General features: G+C 34.9%; 2 protein-coding genes across 12 annotated transcripts in view; one reads left to right on the forward strand and one right to left on the reverse strand.

The window, feature by feature from the left end:
* Positions 1–406: 406 nt before the first annotated feature.
* ERI2 (ERI1 exoribonuclease family member 2) lies at positions 407–17838 on the reverse strand. 7 transcript variants are annotated; one of them, XM_074280959.1, is made up of 9 exons: positions 17658–17838; positions 10071–10141; positions 9900–9983; positions 9090–9217; positions 8393–8546; positions 5213–5313; positions 3175–3256; positions 2529–2617; positions 407–2315 (listed from the first exon to the last, which is right to left on the reverse strand). In XM_074280959.1, coding segments are annotated over exons 1-9 (2025 nt in total). In that variant the 5' UTR covers positions 17660–17838; the 3' UTR covers positions 407–1001. The 7 variants fall into 7 exon arrangements, with proteins under 7 accessions (XP_074137060.1, XP_074137059.1, XP_074137063.1 ...); XM_074280958.1 differs by lacking the exon at positions 17658–17838 and adding an exon at positions 14454–14587; XM_074280962.1 differs by lacking the exon at positions 17658–17838 and adding an exon at positions 14454–14587 and having other exon boundaries at positions 407–2386.
* REXO5 (RNA exonuclease 5) overlaps positions 14612–17903 on the forward strand; it is a 30204-nt gene continuing 26912 nt past the window's right edge. For 2 of the 5 annotated variants that reach the window (XR_012484590.1, XM_074280954.1), the window contains exons 1-3: positions 14612–14746; positions 16076–16218; positions 17260–17390. Coding sequence is in view for 2 of the 5 variants with exons in the window: in XM_074280954.1 (XP_074137055.1) it covers positions 16093–16218; positions 17260–17390 (257 nt within the window). In the remaining 3 variants the exon portion in view is untranslated. Of the gene's footprint in view, positions 14747–14813; positions 14902–14989; positions 15417–16075; positions 16219–17259; positions 17391–17903 lie in introns of those variants that run through there. The other 3 variants (XR_012484591.1, XM_074280955.1, XR_012484592.1) reach the window with 2 other exon arrangements.

A 17903-nucleotide genomic window follows, 5' to 3' on the forward strand; every position in this document is an offset into this window, starting at 1 on the left:
AAACAGAATTTCCAACAAGAAAAACATCTTGACTCATTTGTCAGATCTTAGTCACCCCTGCATACCTACTTCCAGGTAAAGCTTCTATTTCTGGCTAGGGCAACCGGAACCAAGTTTGGGGAAGAACATGGCCAGCTTCTCTGATGCAAATCTCACTCCATCCATCACTTAAGTTCCCCAGTGATTCTTTTTTATTTTTAAATATTTTTTCATTTACAAAACATATGCATGGGTAATTTTTTCAACACTACCTTTGCAAAACCTTCTGTTCCAAATTTTCTCCTCCTCCCCACTCCCTCCCCTAAATGGCAGATAGTCCAATACATGTTAAATATAACACACAACTTAAAAAAAACTTCAGCAGTTATAAGATTAGCATGTAATATATCATCAAAGGAAAACAAAATAAACATCATTATTTTTATTAAACAACTTAAAAATTAATGTTTCAAGCTCTAATTCAATTTTTAAAGGATTTATATGTCTTAGGATGGCATTTGTAAAAAAAAAAAATTCTACAAAATATTTCATTTGTGATTTTCCATAATAATTACATAATACTGACTAAAGAGCTGGACAAAAAAAGCAATAAAGTAGTATATGTTTAGACACCATACTGCTTTAAAAATTGAGAACTTTTATTTTACAGATGAAGAAATAGGCACAGTACTGAAAAACTAATAACCATAGGGTAAAATGATAATCGAAGTCCATTTAGTGTTGGTGACTAAAGTCCAATCTATCTGGCACAATATAAAATTAATTTTCTTTTTAAAAATAGTAGTCATAATGGCAAACATTTTTAGACTTTCAGAGGTCTATGTATTTTACAAGCAAATTTGCTTAAAAACTTATTTTTTTAATGTCTCCAATTTAAGCAGACACATTCTAATCTATAGCATCCAGGAATGCCCAATGAATTTTTTTCAATAATCTTATATTTTTTCCATTAAAAATCCATTTAAATTAAAGCAGAGTTTGCAAACAAAGAGTGATGATATTCAACTTCTCATAGATGGTCTGAGTTTCAAACAGCTTTCAGGAGAAAAGATTAAATTTCTAGAGGAAATTCCAGGAGATCTAAGATTGATTCCTGATGAAAGTGAACAATTCATACTACTGGTTCTCTCCTTTTGAAGTGTTTGCTCCCACTTAAAATAACCACAGTTCTTTCTATTCTTTTGGTATTTCCCAACAGGACAACTGTAGAAGGCTTTGCCATGATTTGGTCCATTATTAGAAACAAGGAGTCTTTTAGCCCTTCGGCCACAGTTACATAAAGGTGGTGTCATTTTCCTATTCTGCCAAGGTTCTTGCAAGTTGACAGTACATTTTAAGACAGAAGGAGTCATCTTCGGAAATGAATTTTTCAATGGGGAGCAATGAGATATAGGTTTTTCTTCATGTATTGTAAAAGACTGTTTTTTGGATGGCGAGAAAACCCGGGGAGTAGATTTTCTTTTAATGACCATGGAATACGGAGTCTGTGGTTCCCCCAGTGTTGAGGGAGGAGACAAAACAGTCTTACATTTGTTCAAATTTACTTTTAGGTTAGGCAACTTAAAAGTATCAACATTTGAAGGCTGGTTTGGGGACTCCTTTACATTATAAATAGTAGTATGAGGGCTTCTGTAAACAACAGACCCTGATGTCTCAGGGGGTTGTTCTGCTTTTCCTAAACATCCCAAATCTGTGTAACTTATTGTTTGTTCTTTCAAAATCTTTATCTTTTCCTCAGGCTCTAATGAAGTGCTTGGGTTTGAGTCATTAAGGGAAGACACAGAGTTTGTGTTTTGTTCAGGCCATGAAGATGGCAGTAAAGCTACATCCTCCCAATCAGCTAGCATTGGCAAACAGTCAAGGCTAGTACTTGTATCTATATCAGAAATATTGTTAACAGATGAAATGGTAGTAGAGACAAGCACTAATCCTGAACCCAGTGTTGAAGAATTATATTTAGGATTATGGGTAAGGTATTCACCTTTTATTTGGTTTTGGATGTACCGTGGTGAATTAGAATTGGGTGGCTGTAAATTCCCAGGAGGAAGAGATGATTCTTTAACTGAGAAACAACTTTTAACCTCAGTAAGATTTCTGGTACTCTCTAATGGTAAGTAATCTTGATGTATAGAAGTTAACTTTAGATAATTTTTTCCATTAGGATTTATGATATTTTTACAAATGTTAATTTCACCATCACAAAAATCATTCATGCTTGAAGGCTGGATTCCATTCTTACATCCAGGGGTATCTTCAGTCTGATTCAGATTTAAAGCTCTGGCAACACAATTGGAACTCTTCTCTGAATGTGGTACCTATGAGTTTCACAAACAAATCCAAGAGAGCTTTGGCAACTAGGTGATCACAGTTCCTAAAGTACGCTATACTGCATGACAAATAAAAAAAACACTATTGATTGCCTTAAAATAACTATATTTGAATTGTTTGCTTACCTAATAAAACTACATTTATTCCCCCCACCCATATAATTTAAAATGATGGAAAAAATAAAGCAAGATACTACTAACTTTATCTAAAGATTTAGTAATTTTCATTATGCATCCATCTCTGATCATGCGCCAAGCCAGATGGGCAGTATTCCGAGAATCATCCAATCCTAGGGGAAAAAACAGCCAAATATTATGCCTTGTGATATTATAAAGAAATATAAGAAATACAAAAAAGGCATATTAACAGTACAATGGTCTGATTTTTTTTTTAAACCACAAACTTAGTGCTTATGCAAAACTACTGAAGTATTAATGAAAACTGAAAATTTTCCTTGTTCATTTATTAAAGGTCAATAGTAATTTAGTCAATAGGCCAAAAAAGTTCATTAGATTTTTGAAGTAATATTTACTTGTACCCAAATCAATTTCCTTGCTTTGTTCTCTATTCAATCACTATACTCTGAGCATGTTTTACTTCAAGTGATCTCCCAATGCAATATTCTCATATTAGGACCATAAATAGTCGCTAGATGGCAGCAACTTACTTCCTATGACTTAGGGACACGGAACCATTAAAGTACTAATCATCATTCTACTTACCCATATGGAATTTTGTTCATCATTTGAAAGAATCAAATTATAAATAAATCCCTATTGGATTTCCTAGATACAATGTGCACTCTAATTTTAGCTAAAAATAAATCAGTTTTTAAGTCTTTCTTACCAGAATGCTCTCGTCCTGAGAATTCTATTCCCAGTTCCTGCAATGCACCACTTAGCCCCTTTGGCTTTCTCCTATAGAAAGCCTAATCAAATAAAAAGATATGTATTTATAAATACAGTATAGTTATTTGGAGTAAAACAGATTACTAACTTTTAGACCATGAAGACCAAAAGGACATAGCCTTGCTAGGTTCAACATATCCAAAGCTGAACAATCTTTCACCTAAAATCCTCCCCCTTCCTCCCTGATCAAAACCTACATGTCATCTTCAGCTCTTCCCTCTTTCCCCTATGTCCAGTTTTTTGTCAAGTCTTATCAATTCTATTTCATCACATGTCTCATATATGTTTCATTCTCTACTTGACACTGCTATCATCCTGATACCTGTATACCTCAAATATGCCCTTACTACCTCAAATCTGGGCTACTGAAATAGCCTTCTGGTTGCTCTCTCTGACTCAAGCCTCTCGGCACTCCAGTCCTTTTCTTCACTTTTACAACTGTCAAAGTGACCAAAGTGCAGTTCTGTCAATGTTATCTCCCTAGTCACTAAACTCCAGTGGCACCTTCTACTATCTCCAGGATCAAATAGAAAACTTTGTTTGATTTTAAAAACCTTCTATGGTCTGGTTTTTTACTATCCTTCTTATGTTTTACTCCCACACATGTACTCTAAAATCCAGTTATGTAGGTCTCCTTTCACTTCAGCTCCCCACTGTACATTTTCCTTGTCTGTGCCCTATACCTGAAACACTTTTCCTCTTCAATTCTACCTTTTGGCTAAATTATCCATTGAAATCCCTCCTGCTTTTTTAGTATACTATAACATTAGCTCTTTGATATTACCTCCACTTTTATCAGGAATATATTTTATTGGTATGTAATTGTATGTTGTCTCCCCCATCAGATTGAGGAACTCTTTGAGGGCAAGGATTGTTATTACCTTTCTTTGAATACCCAGCTGTTAGCATAGTGTAGTCATTTAATTAACATTTGAGTTTTTAAAAAGCCATATCATCTTCCTTCCATTCCCAAACTTCCCTAATTGAGAGTGAAATAACAACAAATAAGAAAAAAAGGAAATGGATTGGGTCTAAGCAAAAGGAGATTCTGTAAGACTTAGCTATTATCAACCTGTTGGGAAGCTTAGCTAGTTCAGAGTGATAAAACTAGAGCCTTTGGTTTGGGATTTCTGTCTTAATTGCTTCCATACAAGTTTTGCTCCTCTCTCATCTATGTAAGGTCCCCAAGGACCTTTCCTCACTTGGCTCTTGATAATAAGCAACAAAGCTGCCACTTTATATCAATTCCTATCCTTCTACCCTGAAGAGGATTCAGATGCCCAGGTATGGGTCTGGACCTTCCTCTTGCTCTAGTGTCTAGTCTTTTCCTGTACAGAATGTTCCTGGTCAGACCCTGCCCCAATGTCCACAGCCCTCTATGTCTCTCTCTCTATGCTGACTTGAGCTAGCCTTTTTCTTGGATTTCCTCATCAAGATTCAATCTGGTGCATTTTCTTTGGAGGAAGATTGGTGGGAACCCCATATACTTCTTACTGCTATTCAATCATCTTGACTCCACCTCCAATAAATGCTTATTTATTTAACGAAGGATTAATTTTTTTTTCTGATTTTTAGCTCTGATGTGACATATGCACTTTTTATTGTTTTTAGAAATCTTATATATTAGAAAATTATTTATTTACATCAAACATATTACTAAATATATTAGAAATATATGAACTTTTCAGTAAATAGAACAGTGGCCCAGGTGTTAGGAAAATGTGGGTTCAAATCTGGCTTTAGATATTCATTAATTGTATAATTCTAAGCACATCATTGAAATCTTTCTGAGCCTAGGGTTCCTTATCTGTAAAAAGGATAACACTGGCCTTACAGGATTATTAAGAATCAGGCTCATATAAAGTATGTGAAGTATAAATAGTTTTATACATATAAGCTATTATTATTTCAGAGAATATCTTTTAAGGAACATGAATATGTGTACATATCTGGATTCCTATTGATGATTTCCTCACCTTATAAGTTGCTCTGAGGTCTACCCAAGAATTCAAGAATACAGGCTTTCGCAATTGTTTTCGCCTACATTCATACTCTAAGCAAACTCCCAAGTCCCAATCTATGTGAAATAAATGAAATAAAAGAAAAATGTTATCACTGTTTATTTAGACTCTCACTAGCTAAATTTATAGTTCCAGTAAATGCCGGAAGAGGGAATATGAAGGATAATGATAAAATTATAACTCCTTGGTCAGTGCTAGTGAATAATATAATTTTTTACAAGATCAAAGAATTTACTGCTATTTTAACATCTTACAATATAATTGTTGTATTTCATGTAGCTCATTTTAAAGAAATTTGCTTATGATAGAATTCCTCAAGTACCAAGACAGACTAAATATTACAAATAATCAGAAAAAATAGTTTGAAATTATAAAACCCTACCTATAATATAAAAACATTGTAAGCTTTCAGACAGGCAAATATTAATGTAGTACCTCATGTCTCACAGTTCCCTGACGTTTTAAACTATGACAAGCTTTATCTCTATTCAGTTTCAGCCACTCACAAGCACAGACACAAAATGGACTTCATACTGCTTTCCTCCTAAAACCATAAACTGTAAAAAATCCCTTACCAATTGCCTGTCCCTCTTTCCCCCTTACACCATTCCTGTTCTCCACACTCACTGTGACTTCAAGTTCCTGGATTCTTCAATCTATCCCAGTTAACCTTCATCCTCAGGCACAGCAGTAATGTTCTCACAAATACACTAGAATTCCTCTTCCTTGGCTATATCTGCCATTTTGCCAATCTTAAAACCTGAGTAAGCCTGTCTGATTTTCAGCAGTTCAATAACCAAGATTATTAGTGAAAATCACAAAACAGAGCAAATTGACTTCAAATCAGTTCAGCATAACAAATATCCATTAAGTATCTGCAATATAAAAAGGGCTGTAGTACAAGAAGCTGGGGGTAATACAAAGAAAATAAATAAGACATGGCTCTTGCCCTCAAGGAGCTTACAAGAGGAAATAACATGTATAAAAGAACTTTGTTCAATATACAAAATATGGTTGAGTCCAATGAGGAAGGAAAGAGACTGATGTGGTCATATAAGAATGCACCAGTTGAAGCTCAATTTAAAGAGAACTGTATTCAAGAAAGAATCAAGGATAGTAAGATAGAAACAAAAAGGAGGAGTATTTAAGCTTAGAATGACCTGAGGCTGGTATACTGAACTCTAAAAACAACAAAGACTTTTGTTTAATTGGGTTTTTTAAAAAATATATTATTAGAGTCAAGAAAAATATGGAAGAAAAGATAAAATTGTTTCTAAAGTTAGATACAGTGATGAAAAAGGGAAAGAAGCAGAACTCCTCAATCTAATTCTATTTCTATCTTCCCTGCCAAAAAGAAGAATCTTTGGGCTAGAATAAAAATACTTAACAGGGAGTTAAAACCCAAGATAAGTGAAAAAGATAGTAAGATCCTCCTTGCCCTAAATGAATTCTATTCACCATGCCCAGGGTACTGAAAGAATTGGTCAATTCAAATATAGAAAGCTTGTAGAGAATGTAAGAAATGCCATAGGGATGTAAAGGAGTAAATGTCCTAAATTTTGAAAAAATGCACAGAATCTGCAAACTATGAGCCAATAAGCTAGATTTTAATAACTTGTTGTAGAATTTTTCTGGGAATCTAAGAATGATTTGTGAACATTTAAAAGTTTAATTCATGTTTTCTTTTGCCATCAGTCATATCACTTCTCTGTAAATGCTCCTTTCCTCTAACTCTTACTTTCAACCCTCTCTTGTTAACAAGAGAAAATCATTTTACTATTGGCAGTGTGGTGGTGAGAACAATATTCCACATCTTTAGTTTCCAAAACAATCTAACAATAAGAAAATGTTTGACCATCAGTTCTCCAGAAGCAGTATTATGATTGGTAATTGGATTTGTGAGTATTTAGAAAAGGAAGCAGTCAGCATGGTTTCATTAGCAACAGATCATACTAGATTTACCATTTTCTCTTCTCTATAAATAATCTTCTAATAAATCATTGGATCGATCTTCCTAAAGCCCAGATCTGATCATGTCCTCTCCCATACCTCAGCACCTCCATTCTAAACTCTTAAAACTCCAACAGCTTATAATGTCTAACAAATGAAATCTCAATCCCCAGACTGGTAGTTAAGATAGTCTATAACTTTGCTCTAGTCTCTCCTAGCAATCTTGTTATTCCTTTTCACATACCCAATGCTCCAGATTGGACTACAAACCATTCCTAAAACATTCCACTCTTTCTGGCCACTGTGCCTTTATTCACTCTAAAATGTTCTCTCTTTCATTGCTGCCCTCAAATTCTTATCCATCCTTCAAGGCAGAGCTCAAAAATAGGAATCCATGGCCTAATGAGGCCAACTGAGTAAAAATAGACTTAGCAAACTCAGATCCATTATCACTAGATACAATGGAGGCCATGGGAAGAATCATTGTAGAATTGAAAAACCAAGAAAGGCTTCGTAGAGAAGGTATCATGTGGCCCTTAAAAAATAGTGTTTTTAATAAACAGTAGGATGTCCCTCAAAGGGTGGAACAGAGATATATATTTCAGAAATCAAAAATGATGCGAGCTAAATTTTTTGAGTGCTGGGTCATTTTTAACTGTATGCTTTGCTGCTTAATAAGCATGTTGAAAAGATGAATGATATAGGAAAAATATTCAAATATTTTTACCAAATGAAGATAGCCAATTACATCATACTACTGCTTGTAGCATTAAGTATGTAAGAAGTAAAATAGTAGTAAAAAGAGCCTGCTTTCTCTCTCAACTTTGGGAGTCTTAAAAGACAAACATTTCTTATTCAGGTCTAATGGATATAGAAATTTTCACCTTTTCATCAAATTATCATAGTAAAGACAAATGATATAAAAAGTTCTCAATATAATGAAATTTAGACACAAATGAATTTAATTATTTGAGCTAAAATATACCAAGCACTCTATTTGGGGTATGAAAGAGCTGATCCAATAGTTATTGGTAACCACAAGGTTCCTGCACAAAAAAGCAATTAAAAATTAACCCCTATTATTCTTAATCTTATCAGTGTTTAACCTGAACACTTCCTTAACAATAACATGCCTTACAATAATATAATAATTCAGTACTGAACCCAAATGAAAGTTCTCTATACCTGACCAAGTAACAAATGCACATAATTTTACATCTGAAGCAGAATTTGTAACAGTGGAAGCAAAAATTATCTTCTTCTGTTGTTGAATTACTTGAATCCATTTGCAGAACTGTGATAAGCAAATCTTCAAAGGAACTCCTTCATCAACTTGAGCCTAAATATAATACCATAAAAACACATTCAGATATTATATGTTTAGAAATGGTCATGTGAGTTTTTTAAATGAAAAGATTAATTCATCAAAGTGGTTCAGTCTGATTTCTAAGAATCTCTTTGGAAGTAAAAATCAGCCCTTCATAGCATACTATTACAAGCTATTGCAGCTTACTATAAATAACAGCTATAAATTGGGATGAATAAAAATAAAACAATACAGTAAGACTATGACAACAAAAATAATTCCTCCAGAATTTTCAGAAGGAAGACAAACTCTTGTTACTTAATTTCTATAACATTTGATATTAATTTCTCCAAGTATATTCCTTTTCTAATACACATATATGAATGATTATACATATACACATATGTATAGTGTTTGTGTGAGTATATGTGCACACATGTGATCTTTGAACTAATAGATATTTGAGGAAAAGAACATTTTTCTCAGCCTTTAATAAATTTAACTCCAAAAGTCCTTCATTTTTGAGTTTGTTCCCTTACAATAATTTATTTCTAAATTTTTATATTTATGCCATACCTGTTTTATACCTGTCAGTTCAACACAAAATTTGGAAAGAATTGGATGTTCCTCAGGCTGGACATAGGTCTGAAATTCAGATTCAATCTCTCCAGTTAATGTATTTAGAAGAACTGCTGGAAATTCAACTAAAAAAAATGATGAAAATATGTTAAAATAGAATTGCCAAACTACATCTTAACTACCACAAATTAAAAACACAATAAAGTTAAGTTAGAATTGAAAGAATAGTGAAAGGTGCTATGGTATCTGAATAGGCTGTATCACAGGTAAAAGTCCTAAGATCATATAATTTGTTCTCTTCAAAATAAAATGTTGGCTATGCTAAATGACTACAGCTAAGCATGAAGACAGAAAAAGTAGTGAGAAAAGGATCAGACTTAAGAATTTAAACACCTGGGAAACCATCTAATCCAATCACCTCACTTTACAGAGGAAGAAACTGATTTCTTCTTCAATAAGTTATTTGCTCATTATCTGGAACATCAGTATTTTTATACAAGTAATTAGCATGTGTGTATAGAATTTTGTTTTAGATCTTTGTATATTATTTCTTTCAACTCTTTATTTAAATCAGATCAATTTTACAGTAACATACCAATAGATGATGTATTTTATTCTGAAAAATAACATTTCTAATGTTAGATTCTAAAATTATTCATTATGATTGAACACATGTTAAGACACAAGTCACATACATATTGTTTTATTAAGTTTATTTCCTCTGCAAAATATAAACTGAAATTAATTTCGTTTTCAATCTTAATTAAACCCACTATCTGACTGACATAGCTTTTCATTCAGACTTACTTATCTCCTGGCTATAGTGGCGTTTTCCATCATTCCAGCATGTTGATTCAAAATCAATGATAATTAAGTAATCAAATAATTGCTCTGCAACAGACCAAATTATTGGTTAGCTTAGCAGTACTTAAAATGCTTTGTAATACAAAATAAGATGAAACCAAACACACTACTTACTGGACCTGATTCTACCCTGCTCATCCTTATTAGCAGGACTGATGGATTTCCTCCTAATTAATCCAAGTTGCCTAAAAATGTAGATCAAGGATAATCATTAAGGACTATACTGGACCTTTCTTTGCCTACATTTTGTGAAAATGCACAACAGAGGAGACACTACCATACTATAAGAAATGATCAACAGATTGATTTTAGAAAAACTTGCATGAAATAATGAAAAGTGAAACAAGTAAAACCAAGAGAACAGTGTATATAGTAATGGAAATTTTGTTCAAGAAATAACTGAATTGTTAAGTTATCTTGAATATAAATATTCAAATCTACTACAAAGGACCTAAGAAGAAATATGTATCCATTCCAGAGAAAGAACTGATAATTGGAAGAATGGATAGTATAGTTTTACATATAGAGAGATAGCTAGATATAGCTATCTATGTATTCATATTTGTGTCAGATAGTAGCCTTTTTCAGTACAGGGTGGGAAAGGAAGGCAAGTTTTGAATATGTAAATGTAACAAAAAAATTAAATTTTAAAAAATGAAGAAAACAGCTATTGAAATTGGAGAGGTATGAAACAAAGACCAACAGGGATACTGAGAGCACTGCCCCAGTTGGAAAACTCAGGCAATAGCTATAAATGTGTTCCCCATAGTTATTTCTGGGGCTCCCTTATAACCAAATTGCTTATCAAAACAGAAATGAACAGAAGGTAAAATTACTATTAATTGTAGTATGGTCTGATATTAAGACTAAGGAGTCAGGAGACTAAATTTTTCTTTTAATTTCTCTATGAGTCTCATTTTCTACAACTGCAAAATGAAGCTAATATGAATAAAATTTAAATAGTAATGGAATGAGTATTGGACTTATAACAGTATGTGCTTAAGAAAATTGTCAAAATCATCTATCAAAGACATAAAATCCAATCCTCTTCAAGAAATTTCTTACACTGGCATTTAAGGTCCTCCACAATCTGGTCCTTACCTACTTTACAATATCATTTCACATTATTCTCTTTAACATAATCTCTATTTCAATCAATATGAACAATTAAGCTCTTTCCTAAACTTGATCTTCTACCTCTATATACTCACCTAGGGTTAGGCCCCTACTTGGAATTCCTCATGATCTCTTTCTTTTTTTCTTTCAAGATTTCTTTCAGAATCTTTAATTTTCTTCAAGGCTAAGATCAGCACTCAGCAGCCATCTTCTCCAAAAAGGCTTCCTTGACCTCCCCCTCCCATTCCCCCAACCCCCATGTTCCACAAATACTCCTACAGCACTTTGTCTGCTTCTCTTGTTTAACTCTTAACTTTGCAGTACAACTGTGTATACATGTCATCTTTTGCAATTCTTCATACAGAATTTAACTGTGAAATCAGATTGTCATATTTTTTCTCGTTATATCCCTTGTATATACCATAGTATGTTAAATTCTGTGAGATTTTTAATTTCCTCACCTATAAAATAAGCTCATTTTGCAACTCATTTTGTTACTAGACTTAAACGAGAGCATGTTCATATGATACTTTGAATTTTTTTTTTAAATAATATTCCATTTTCCCCAATTACATGTAAAAAAAATGTTTAACATTTTAAGTTTCAAATTCTGTCTCTCCCTCCCTGAATAGTTAAGCAGTCGGATATAAGTTATACATATGCAATCATCTAAAATATATTTCCATATTATTTTCAAAATCATGACATTCCATTTTGTGAGAAAAAATTCAAAGAAAAAAAGGAAGTGAGATATTGTGTGTTTCAACCTGTATTCAACTGAAAAAGGAAGGAAGTAAGAAATTATTTGCCTTAGACTGTTTTCAGATGCCATCAGTTCTTTCTCTGGAGGCAGTTAGCCTTTTTCATTATGAATCCTTTAGGAAGTTATTCACAATTAAAATATTGCTATTTCTGTGAACAATGTTTTCCTGGTTCTGCTCATTTCACTCTTCACATTAAGAGAGCCAGAACTTTGGAGAAGTATACTTGAAATAAGGTGTTAACTCTGTGGAATTGGTGAAATTGTGGTTCTCTAGTTCACATATATACTTAGTACATGATGATGGTTCTCTAAGTTCACACATAATCAGTAGGCTGTAATGATGTAATTACAATAAGGTATATAAGAGCTAAGAAGGACTGGAAGAAACATTTTATCTTTGACCAGCCTTGTGGTGGCTCTCATGTCTCCTTCACTGAGATCAAAACTGGGCCAGAATAAAGAATTTAGACTCTATTTTTGACCACTCTTGTGGTGTCTATCCTGATGAGACCAAGGCCCTTCCGGAGGATCTCCTGAAAGCTAGCCCAGACATTACATTTCACATAAGTTTTTCTGAAATTATCTCGCTCATGATTTCTAATAAAGTGCTTTACAAATCTTAAAGCAAAGTATTACATAATGCAAAACTATTATTATTTTTAATAACATTAACCTCATACATTGAAAAACATAGAATAAGTAGAAATTATAAGAATTAGTCTTTGTGAAAATGAAGATAAAAGTATAAAGAGATGGCAATAAATTTAACAGATATGAAATATGTAATTGAAGTCAAGTATGCAGCATTAAAGAAGTACATTATTCCTGTCTTTATATGTATTTCATTCAGTTAAATATTGGGTGGCTATTATAATGAGAGACAATAGGAAACAATCACTTTTCAACATTTTGATGGGTTACATGTTATGGGAACAACCTGCATTAGTTGGAGATCCAATTCTGACCAGTAGAACAGATCCTTCATGTGAGATGATGAGACTGAAAGGCAGTTGCATTCTCTGACCTCTCTCCTCTTCCCTCCAATTTATTTAATTCCCAATTCACAAGTAACATCTGTGTAAGCAAAGACTGACTTGCAATCCCTTCAAGTGTGTGATTCACAGCCGTGGAGCTTTCAGAGAACTGACCTACTCCTTCACACTCAGGCATACTCCTCAACATTAACAATAAAGGGATTGCCACCATATATTTGGTCTAAGAAAGTCTCAAAATGTGTTTGATGAAACAATATAATAAACTATGCAAGTACCTCTCTCACAAGTATAAAAATATTTGGTTATCTTCCCTTGTCTCCTGCCCTTAAAAAGGGAAAGTTTTCTCATTCTGATGACAGATCCTGGCATCTACGTAACTAATAGTTTACCTGAAATCCCCCTTTTCTCAAGCTTGAATGATTTCCTCCATTCTCTAACTTTCTTCCTTCTATGAAAGATGCAATTTATCTATTCTAAATTTTGGCAGAAAGATCTTGATTGGCAATATACTCTATGAAGACCTAAAAAATATAAAAACTCAATCTGTACCTTAGGAAGTTGAAGCTGCTGTCAGCAGTTTCCTTTAAATGCTAATACATTTCTTTGCTTTCAGTTCAGCCTCTCATCTCTGACCCAGTAGTTGGACCTCCTCTTATCTCCCTATCCATAGATATGCCTTTCCCAAGAGGTTTCATTCTTCCCATCAGAGAACATTTCCAGAAACCTACATGTTCAAAAAGTGAAGATCTAATAGAAACCAAAAAGTTATAAGATTCAATCTCACGCTTTTAGGAATTTACAATTTATGTGAGAAGACAATTAAACTGAACACTTAGAAACCTTCCCAGTACAAAATATTATGAATACATTGCTAATAGGAGAGAAATGCCTATTGGACCATCTCAAACTGGATAGCCTATAGAGATCTTAAAATCAACGTATTTGAATTCAATCAGTTCAAAACTTCATCATCATCCAAGACTCTCATTCCCTCTTACTGGAGTCAGGAGTTGGGAGACCCTGAGCAAGTCAAGGGAACTCTGACTTAGTTTCCCAATTTTTAAAAAAGGGACTAATAGCAATATCTCCAGGATTGTTATGAGAATAAAACGTGGGAAATTGTAAAGAACTTTGTAAACCTCAAAGCGCTATATAAATGCGAGGGGAAGGCAAGTAAAATATCACTTTGAGGTTTACAAAGTGTTTTATATCTCGCTTGATCCTTACATCAACTCGGTTAGGAAGATGGAATTATCCCCGTTTTACAGAAGAGGAAACTGAGTTTGAGAGGTCCCAGAACCAATCCCAGGTCAGTCACACAGTGACTAAGTCTCCGGATTCGAATCCAGAAATATACAGATGCACCCCATGACCTCGCCCTGACCCTACTGGCGGTCAGGCAGCATCCTTCCTTCCTTCAGAGCCCAGACTCAACGGATAGAATAACACAGGGAGTGATCCCAAGGATGTACGACCGAGGTCCCTAGAAAGCTCTCCCCGACCCAGGTGTGCGCATGCGCTCACTCTAGCATCCAGAAACAATACTCGGGCTCTACCCACACGCCCTCCCTTCAACTCAATACGCACGCACTCACAAAAGCATACACACGCTCACAAATATACCGGGCCAGCTTCTTGGTGGCCATTGCCTCCTGAGTCTTCTCGGTTCTCCCTTCCCGGTCCGCCGACCAAAAGCCAGCGAGAAGCGACTTCCCCTCATTTCAAATTTCCCGCAGCCTTTGATGGCGTCATTTCCGCCACGAAGCTTTTCTCCTCCCTCACTCCCTAGGACAAGCCTCGGAGAATCGATGTTTTCCGTTCCTCTATTGGCCAGGCCTTGAGGAATTCCTTCGAGGTTTTAGCGTGGGACTGCAACGCTGTCTGTTCGCTGGAGCGCGGACCCGCAACCCATCGAGGTGAACGGGGAAGGGGATCCTAGAACAGTGGAAAGGAGAGGAGCGGGGGCGTAGCGGCTTGGGCGGGGGCAATATTACTGGGAGAAAGGCCCGAAAACAGAGCCGAGGTCTCGTCTGGGAAAGAGCCCTTCGGGAGGGCCGAGACGAGTAAGGAGGTAAAGGAGAAGAGGAAGTCCTGGAGATCCGGGTCCCGGACCCTCCCCTCTTCCGCGCATTTCCGCTTTTTCGGGCCCTTCCTCCCCTCCCATGTGATATTCCACAACATTGTATACATTTGGATCTTATGACAGCAGGAAGCATTTACTATATTATATACTTATTCTATGTACTGTGCGCCAGACGCTGTATTAAGCTCCGGGGATGCAAAACGAGGGAAAAGACGATCCCTTCTAAGGAGCTCACAGCCTAAGTGGGAACCTGTGTAGAATTAGAGCTGTGATACTTTGTATAGTAAGATATGTGTGCGGCTGCTATTTTGTATTCATGTGTAATATGTATTCCTCATTAGCATGAGGACTATACATGTATATAACGTAGATTCACAAATGTGTATCCATGTGTAGTGTATGGAAACGTAGGGAAGATTTGCAGAGGTTTTGTTATCTTATTGTACCTTTGGAGGGCGCTGCGATCATACTCATTCTACAGAGGAGAAAATTGAAATAGAATGGTAAATTACTTATCCAGCTAAGTACATACAGCTAAGTAATGCCTGTGGCTGGGTTTGATTTCAGGTCTTCTGGCTCCTGCTCTCGCACTGTACTCCAGGACCCAGCTAACAAGAACGGCAGCACCCGCTAATATTGATAATAGTCACTATTTTGTATTATGCTAATTGCTACATTTCTGTATTTATATATTTGGAGAGTATCCTGAAAGTTTCAGCGCATTTTAAGCTGTTACATTTCAGGGTAGATTTAGGACCCTAAGCAAGTCACATTCCACTCTTTCTGACTTAGTTTAATTTTCATCTTTTTTTGTTATTATATGCTTGGGTGTTTTTTTTTCCTCTTTCTCTTTTTTTTTTTTTTTCCTTTTTGATCTGATTTTTCTTGTATGCCAAGACATATAGAAACATGCTTAGGAGAATCTTTGCATGTATTTGGAAAAATAAAAAGCTGTTACTAAAAAAAGAAAGAAAGAAAGGGGTGCTAATAATAGCACCTTTCGTCCTGGGTTTTTGTGAAGATAAAATGTTTTAATGTTTATAAATCACTTTGCAAACCTTAAAGTGCTATTAATTGCTAGTTATTTTTAGGAGGTGGTTGGAAGAAGGCTGGTAGTAATGGTTCTTTAAGGGTTCTAATGTGGGTAATAATCTGTTGACAGAGGGACCAAGAAGAAGAATGGATACAGCTCTGGAAGAGAAAAGCAGAAAGAGGAAGCAGCCACAAAATGAGCTTTTCAGAGGGTCTGGGGAAGGTACAGCCACTAGAAATCCAGATAATGAAGAGAGTCACCCTAAGTGGAAAGTAAGTGCTTACTAATCACTATCTAGAGGGTGTTGCTTTCCCCAGTCACCAAGAGTTGAAAGATTTTATCATAAGCAGGTCCCACAGAATCCTATTTCAATATCTTCATGGTAGTATAGAAGTGAACTTCACAACAGTGACTTGATGGGAAGGCCCATTGAAGTATGCATATTTTGGTGCAAGAGGAGATGTAATAATAAGGAAATATGTAGAAGTTAAGTACCAACTATGCAGGTGAAGTAACTCCTCACACTTTTTGTATGTTGTTCTTTTCTAAATCTACTTTAGACTCCCATTAACATTTTTTACCAAATGAATTGAAGAATATACCTTGCAGTGTCATGAGACAAATGAAAGGCACACTTAACTTCGTGGGTTTATTCTTGTTTAGTTTGAGGTCTTCTCTCTGTAGTTTAATATTTATGGCTATAATTTACCATAGTAAACAAGTTCTTTATGAGCATAATCATATATAGATTTAGAACTAGAAGTGATCTTCTAGTCTACTCACTTCTAGATCTTCTAGAAGTGAGTCCATCTTGTCCAAACTCCTCATTATGTAGATGAGAAACTGAGCTTAAAAGACCTATCCATTGTCATGCTTATATTAAATTGTAAGAGCAAGAATCAAACCCAAGTCCCCTGAATCCAAATCCAATACTCTGTGTCATGCTGCCTCCCCAGTTTAACAGTAGGAAGGAAGGAAAGAAGGATTTATTTGGGGCCTACTATGATCTAGGCATTGTGCTAAGCATTTTAAAAACATTATTTTTCTCCGCTATTATCATCTCCATTTTGTTGTTAAAGAAACCTGGGCTGTCAGATGTAAGTCACTCAGGTAATAAGTTTGACTCTAAGCCCAGTACTCTACTTTGCTACACGAATTCCCCTTTTCAGCCAAACAAAAAACTTTTTAGACATACGTTGATAGGATCTGAACATAGACTACAATTTTGTTTTTGAAACATATTTTACTTTGCTTTTTCATCTGCAAACCCATCAGTGATTATGAGTGTCTATTTCCCATATTTGTCCTTTCAGAAAGCTCGCTTATCTACCACGTTATTTGTTAACAACTGTGAAATAAGCCATGACCAGCTTCGTGAATTGCTGAAGTCTGTAGCATTGGGAAAACAGCACGAATCCAATGAACAAGAGGTTTCTAATTTGGGGTGAGTGAACTTGGGTTTTATGTTTATATTATATATAATATAATGCAATGTAATTGGTTTCCTTTGTTATCCTATTTCTTTTTTATATACATTTAAAAATATTCTAAAAAGGGATTCATAAGATTTACTCAACTGTCAAAGAGATCCATGACATACAAAAAGATTAAGAATTCCTCAATTAGCAAGGTGTGAAATGAGTTTGGTCACTGTTTGTAGGCACCAATCTAATCTATTTTATATGTGTATTTAAAATGCTTCTATACTTACATGAACAGAATGATGGCTGGATATCTTGTAATAACCCCAATTTTAAATGCCAGACCAGGGGAAAATTGGAGTTCATATGTAGAATTTCACATTTTCCAAATTGCTTGGCTTATGACCATTCTTTACATGAAGAATGTTTATTTGACCTCCAGTAACAGCTGGCCTCATTACCTGTGTAAGGCACCAGTGAATATCTGTTAGTTCTTAATAATCGTTTTTCTGCACGCCTCCTCATTGTGTACTTGA

This window comes from Sminthopsis crassicaudata, chromosome 1 (assembly GCF_048593235.1).
Source record: "Sminthopsis crassicaudata isolate SCR6 chromosome 1, ASM4859323v1, whole genome shotgun sequence".
NCBI lineage: Eukaryota > Metazoa > Chordata > Mammalia > Dasyuromorphia > Dasyuridae > Sminthopsis > Sminthopsis crassicaudata.